The sequence below is a fragment of the Pygoscelis adeliae genome, unplaced genomic scaffold (genome assembly GCF_000699105.1).
Source record: "Pygoscelis adeliae isolate BGI_AS28 unplaced genomic scaffold, ASM69910v1 Scaffold59, whole genome shotgun sequence".
NCBI classification, from domain to species: Eukaryota; Metazoa; Chordata; class Aves; order Sphenisciformes; family Spheniscidae; genus Pygoscelis; species Pygoscelis adeliae.
Genome location: NW_008825565.1, coordinates 2,626,264 through 2,633,658, shown reverse-complemented (window position 1 = coordinate 2,633,658; position 7,395 = coordinate 2,626,264). Strand labels below are relative to the sequence as shown.

Below are 7,395 nucleotides of genomic sequence, written 5' to 3'. Positions count from 1 at the left end.
ATAGCGAATTCTATGAAATCATGACTTGGTAGGTAAATCTAGGCAAGTGGGAATGTTTAGTACAGCAAAGGAAGAATATTAAATAGGGATTAACGGCTCCAACTTTGAGATCTTACCCAGAAAAGTCTCTGTCTGTGATGAAGTGAAAGACTTTCAGGAAGGGAAAACAGACTCATAAGAAGTCCCAGTGAGGTCTGAAGGTGTAGGGATACTGTACCCTTGACATCTACTACACCAAAGTACAGGAAAGAACTTAAGAGTTTTCTTCTTCTTTATTTAATTAAACACAAGGAAGCAGGTCCCTTCCACCTTAACCACACAACATCTATGTCAGAACAAAGACTAAATGCATGCCTTGGCAGTCCTGGTGACATTGAACCAACTACAACCTTTATTGCTTTCGAATATGGCTAGAATCAATGGGAAAAGTCCAAAATAAAGGCAACCCAAGCCTACAAAAATCAGAGTAGTCACTATGAAAATTTCTCTCTTCTTCCCTTTGTTGATGATGGGCAAATACAGGAGACTTCTGACTACTTTCATGACTAGAATAAGAAATAGCAATTTCTGTACGTATCACATTTTACTATAAACAAGGAATTCTCTAAAAAACTATAAAAGTTTGATTAACATAATTTAATGAAAGACACTCAAGTCAGCTATTCACATACTCACTTAGACTACTAGTAGAAGTAACATCACTCTGCTCCTCATTTGCTTCAAAGGATATTGGCAGGTTAATGCTAATAGCTGCCCTCAGGTTAGCCCAGAAAAGGGCACGCTTGCTCCTCTCCTTCGGCCACTCCAGGTAGGTTCGCTTTGCCATGAGAGCCTTCAGCTTGTGATACCTCGCCGGGACAATATGCGGAGGGATCGGCTCCAGTAAAATGAGGATTAAGCTGTTGGAATTCTCACTGAATAATTTGTGATGGGCAAAGTACAGCTCATAGTGACACCACTCGCTCTGCACAAAGTTGGGAGACAACACAAAGATCGACTTGTAGCTCTTCTCAATGCAGTTAATGATGTTCTCCACAATGCTCTTGCCGGGGATAAAGTTTCTCTCGTGCTGGCACAGTTGCACGCAGCCCTCCCCCTTCTCCAGGTTCGGGATCAGCTCGTTCTTCACCCACAATGAATCGCGCTCGCTGTAGGAAATGAACGCATGAAACTGCAGAACGGTCTCCTGCTCTTCGGGGTGGTTGTGCCAAGCTCTCCGCTTCGTCTGCGTCCACTGCCACGTCATCTGCACGTACCACGGCACATCCAGGTAGATGCACAGAAAGGCCACGACAGCCACCAGCACCAGCGTCAGCAGCAGAGCTGTCACAAGCAAGAGTGTCGTGTTGCAAGCCAGTTCAGTCAGGTGGAAGTCCTTCAGCTGCGTTCCTCGCAAGTCTTCCGGGTACTCGCACACATACGCCTCCGGCCAGTGCAACAGCTTCCCCCTAGACTGCCTCTCCAGACGGATAAAGTCTTGCAGTTCACAGGAACACTTGAACGGGTTGTACCCGGCTTGTAGCTCCTTGACCCTTGGGCAGCTCTGGAAGAAGTCGGCAGATGGGGTGAGGATCAAATTCATCTCTATGTTCAGGAACTCCAGGGACATAAAGCCACTGCACCCCGGCAGGTCAGCCAGCCTGTTCGATGCCAGGTTCAGCTCTTCCAAGGATTTCAGCTCAGCCATCCCCTTGGCGACACTGGTGATCTGATTGTTTTGTAGGTTGAGTTTTTTGATGTTGACTGGCAAGCACTCAAACACGGAATCCGTCAACTGATTTGAGGACAGGTCCAATTCTGTCAGAGACTCAGCCCACCGGCATTGCACATCAGCTGCATCGTGACTCAGCAAGTTGTTGCTCATGTCCAAATATTGCAGCAATTTCATACGGCTGGTCATGAAGCTTACCTTGGAAAGGCTCTCAAATTTATTCTTCTGCAAGATTAATTTCTCCAGTTGAACTAATTTGTCACAATTTTGAAAAAGAAGATCTGTTAAATCATTCTTTAAAAAATTTAAGTATTTAAAGGGACTGTTAGACAAAGGACACAGCATATGTATCATCTCTGATTCAGCTATTGTCAAGGCTGCAATATTCATGTCTGCAAATATTTTGTATAGGTCATTCTGTGAGAAGTACAGATCTGTGATTAAAACTTTCTTTATTGTCAATTCTTTCATAGAGGTACCTGAATAGTCAAAGTCATAGCTTTTGATGTCCAACAATTGTGTAAGACTGTTAATATTGAGGTATTCAATGGATGAGTGCCATACAGTTTGAAAAACTTCAGTAAGAGCATCCCAGTCCACTGACATATTTGTCAGTGTCAGATTTTGTAACCTGGAGCCTTGTCTGAAATTAGATAATAAAGCTACTAATTTTTTTACATTGTCATTTGTGATTTCTGACAATGACAGGCTTTCTGTAGTATTTTGTATCACAACCCAGTCAAAATTAGCTTTGGACTGATGACTATTTGTATACAGGAGTGGCAGGCTCTTGATTTTTTTGTCAGAACCATCTTCCGGAAAATCATTAGAATCAGATTTAAAGAGTTCATTTGCCATAGACAGGCTGATATGGTTCCAAAAAGTTAATGCAAACAGACATTTGTAAAGAAAAAAGTTTCTGAGAGATCTCATATTTTCTGTCATATTGGTTTCCGGTTCCTTGGAGATGCTCAATACTTTTCTTATCTGTCCATCTTTGTTCTAATCCTGTAGCAAAACAAACAAATAAAAACAAAAACCAGATTGTATCATTAAGTGGCTATGCAGGAGCCATCACAGAGATTGATTTTTTTTAAGGTTCCAATTTCTCATCTCTCCCTTTGACTCAAAAAGCAATGAAGGCACCTATTATCATTCAGGAGAGGCATTCTTTATTAAGAGAACACCACTGAAATTTCGATTTGCTCAATATGCTGTATTTAATATATAATGAGTCTGTTTCTTACAAAACATGTCTGATATCGTAGGTGACTAAAATTTGCTGCTTACCTACAGAATTACTGCTGTGATCCAATGTATTATGAAGGTTTCCCACAACTGTATCATATAGTTTGATCAGAAAGTACGGTATTTGAGGTCGGTATGGTCATCCTCTTGTCAGATTCTCTCTTGAAGGATATGAACTAGACTCAGAGACTTTTTTTTAAATGGACTCTTGACTATAAAACCTGGACTGAAACATGATTTCTAGTGACTCTACAATGAGACAGTAATAGCTGTCACTTGTTGGACTGAATCTGCAACCTCGAGGACTCCATCCTCTGTACCATTAACCATTCCACGAGCTTTCTTAGAATTACATTACAGGGTCTAAAATGTACATTCTCCTTGATCTAACACAAGCTGTATTACGAAATCTCAACAGTACAACAAAAACCACAGTCCACTGAGTTAACTAGGCTTGGAAATCATCTAGAAATAGTGGGGCAATGTGGCAAAACTTTTCCAGCCTTTTTCCAGATTTTCATTTGGAAAAATTATATGCAGTTTTACCATCATAGCCCTCAAAAGGCACTTGGGCATGTGCAGAGAACAAAAGATAATCAGCATCCTCTATCCTGTTCTTCCGACTGTTTGGGCAACACTACTAATGTGTATATAATCAAACAAAATATGTAGCTTCCCAGAGAAATCTGAAAAAAAAATCTACCTTCAAATCATTATTTCGTCTTAGGACAAAATTTCAGCAATATCCAGGGACCTGGTGAAAGAAGGATATGATTCTTCCATATGTGCTTAATTTTCTTTCTCATTCCTATATCCTGGCATTCAGTCAAATTATTTACGAGTACCTTCAAATTTTCTTTAGAACATCCTATGATGCAACAAATTAACAACTGTTATAACACATGACCCGAGATTTAGGGGCTAACACTGGAGAAATTATCCTTTATAGTCATACCCCTTTTAATTCAGAAGTATCCCCAAGTCTTCAAACTTGACAAAAAGAGCATTATCAAGATATACACAGTGAAGCAATCCAGTAGGGTAAGCAAACCAAGAGCATAGCGAGAAATTGTCCTGTTGTTTAAAGAGCGAGAGAAGAGATCAAAATTGAGGTTTTAAGAGTTTTTCCAATATAAACTCGGTATAAACTGACTAAACTTTCATACAAGAAATGTACAGAATGCATTGAGCTATGATGGTTCAGTATTAAGGCACACGCTTCGCAAGTTATCAGCGTAATACAAAACTCAAAAATATGTCTTTCACGTGGATGAAACATATCACCAAGTTAGACCCATTCCTGAACTGTAGAAAAACTATTTCCATTAAATCACTGTGATCCCCTTAATTATGGGCGTAGTGCTAATACAAAGAGACTGCTATTTGGCCAGCTTCTTTGGATAAATTTACTGAACATAAGCAACTTTACTCTTATTTCTTACCCATACACATGAAAGTACATAATACACTTGCTAATAACTCTCTATGGAAAACATAAGATGCAGAATATAAAACAGTTTTAGCTAACTGGCAACTGCATAAAATCAATAAAATGAAAAGTTTCTCACCCGAAATCCCTGCTCTCTGAAAAAGCAGAAAATGTACTCAGGAAAAGACAAAAAGAAAACTTCCTGTAACTCTATCCTACTGTGTAACAATACTTAGGAACGCCCCAACTTTTTATATAAATGTTTGTGCCATCTACTGACAGCTTATGAAATGGCATTTGCTTTTCTCGATGTATTTTCCACATACAACATTACTGTAATTTCCCCATTATTTAATTATTACTGAACTATGTGTTTTCATGCTTTGCAATAGATTAAGCAGGGGAAAAAAAATCAATCTTTTTACCAACTTTCTGTTTTCATCAAATTTATATGAAAATAAGTACTTCTTTTGAGCAAGTTTTACACTGAAATTCAAACATCCTCCCCTCTGAACTTAATAATGATCTAAGTCTATATGCATTATTCTGATTAATTTTTTCCATTTAGCTATACCAATTTCGTTGTCAAGGTCTTATCAAGGCTGGTTTATAAAAGTACTTTTTGTCTTATTTTAATTTCCATTTAATGGGAATGGAAAAATAATCTCTCTCTTCTGCTCCAGCGGTGTTGTAATTGGGTTAAATAGTGGACATGGAAACAGTGTGTGGGGTCTTTTTTTTTTTTTTTAATTAAAACAGAGCAGCGACTTTGGTACTGAATGCCCAAACACTTGGGTTATTGTCCTGGCAAAGACATAAAACAGTCTCTCTCTATTTCTGTATAATGTTAGTCAGAAGTTCCATCTTAGCTGAGCTCTAAATACAGAACAGCCACACTACAACCTACCTTTCTGGGTTAGCATACCATAACGCATTCATGATTTAACATTTCAGGAATTCAGGAAGCAGAGGAAATAATCTTTAAAATTATTTTTTCATTTTAAAGCTTACTCTGTACATTGTATTTCATTCCTCAGCTTCAAGGGAAAAGAGGTCATCCAAAAAAGGAAGGGAAAGATAGGACAGGTAGTAAGCGACAGAATATGGACAATTCATATTCTCCGCTGTTATGCTGATGAGCCTTATGGTGGTACTCTATGATTCTTTCTCCATTTCTGTCAATACAGACAAAAGTATTCACATCTGGTTTCCAAATGACACCTTATAATGTTGTTACATACAAACTTCACCATTGTCTGCCCTTAGCTGGAAAGATTTTGCTATCCATCCTTAGGATGAGATAAAATCCTAAGGTAAGACCTTGCTTCTACCAAACATTCATTCCTGTTTCGGAATGTAACAGTTTAACTCCTTGAATATAACCTACCTATTACTATAATGAATACAGAACCAGCTGTACGTTTGGTTAACATGTAATAACTGCCATAAATTAGAGACCCTTATTCAACAGTATCTCTTCAATTAAGCAACAGTATAAGCTGGCCACCGCCACAGTTTGAGTTCTCCAGTTCTGCCTGTATACCATAAAGATAGATAAAGCATATGTTAAACAGCAAAATAAGCATATGACCATTAATTGCATGTCATTAGCCCTCATATTTACCACTCAAATTTACCAGTGCAATCACTGGAAGAAGATGAATATATTCCTCAAATGTTATGTGTTTTGTTAAATCAAAATCTTCCGTGTTTTGTTGAAAGTAGCCAAATGTAGTTGTTTCCTCCCATCTTTTCTTTATATTTATCTATTTATTAAAACACAATTATTTTTTCTGAAACCCATTAGGAAGATGATGACACTCAGAGTAACAACAAACCAGTGGAATCTGAAATGAGTAGAAGTGTTCAATCTTGTCATCTATTGCTCATTTATTCCAAAACCATTTGAAATATTAACATAGTGAGAAAATACAAATGAAATTAATTACTGAAAAGTGACAGAGAAAGAAAATTAGAAAATGCAAGTGCTAAATTCAAGAAAGTAATTTAGGAACTTAGGAAACTAATACATCCTTCTATCCCAATAGACAGACATACACTTTTATGCACTTATAATGTTAATTTCATCCTGAAGTAGTAACTTTATATTACAACAGTGATTAATAGTCTTGCAGTTCTAAAACATGCATGCCCTTGTACAGAACCTGCAAAACCGACAGTGTAAGATCCACTTTATAGTCAAAATTACCATCCATCATGAGGAAAAACAATCTCCAGCTATTGAGCTGCTTCTATCGTGATTCCTCCTAAGACACTGCCCTTAGTCTTCCACAAGCTCCACTGAAAAGCAGAGGGAAATGCTTAGGGCCACTCTAGACTTCATTTTCAATACATACGCCTAAACATTAATAAATTAACCTAAAAGATGCTGAACTACCAGCATGCCCTGATACTTAAATTCTCATTGAAATGCCTTCAAACTAAACTTACTATTCAGTGATACATTTGTTCTGCTACCTTCCCCTACCTTAACAGGAAACTTCAGGGACTTTTGCCTGATAAGCACGTAAGTCACGTAGCGAGATCCGTATTTGTGAAGCACACTTCTGAGAACTGGGGGCTTTATTTTGTGACCTCCTATAGCAGCTCTCCTCCGTGATTCACAACGTATTATTTTGCCTCCTGTGGCAACAGTATTTATTTCTTTGGCAAAGGAAGACTAGTGACAGAAAGGATGCTATGATGAATTGTGGAACTGCCTTTTATCACAGTAAAAGGGCATGCTTCGCCTTAAAATGAAGTGGCAGAAAGAGGAAATGGTATGAGGAATTAGACACAGACCAGAACCACAGGTTGTTGGGCAAGAGCCTGCAATCCCCTTCTTCAAGCAAGTATTTCGCACGTGGCTGCGGGTGCCCGGTGCTGACACTAACTTACTGGAAATGTGTGTACACACCTCCCAGTTTCTTTTAGCGGCATTTCCTGTAAACGCAGATGTAAAAAAGGTGCGAAGTGGCATCTGAAAAGCTAAATCTCAGTTGTTTAA

At 38.4% G+C, this 7,395-nt stretch overlaps 1 protein-coding gene across 1 annotated transcript; it reads right to left on the bottom strand.

Annotated features, from left to right (window-relative positions):
• Positions 1-655: 655 nt before the first annotated feature.
• Positions 656-6,967, bottom strand: LOC103924027 (toll-like receptor 6). The gene is made up of 3 exons (XM_009332470.1): positions 6,877-6,967; positions 3,663-3,827; positions 656-2,719 (listed from the first exon to the last, which is right to left on the bottom strand). The coding sequence occupies exon 3, from the start codon at positions 2,654-2,656 to the stop codon at positions 656-658; it is 2,001 nt and encodes a 666-aa protein (XP_009330745.1). The 5' UTR covers positions 2,657-2,719; positions 3,663-3,827; positions 6,877-6,967.
• Positions 6,968-7,395: the final 428 nt, after the last annotated feature.

Coding starts and splice junctions, on each gene's coding strand:
- LOC103924027 (XM_009332470.1), bottom strand. CDS start 2,656: ATGACAGAAAATATGAGATCTCTCAGAAACTTTTTTCTTTACAAATGT.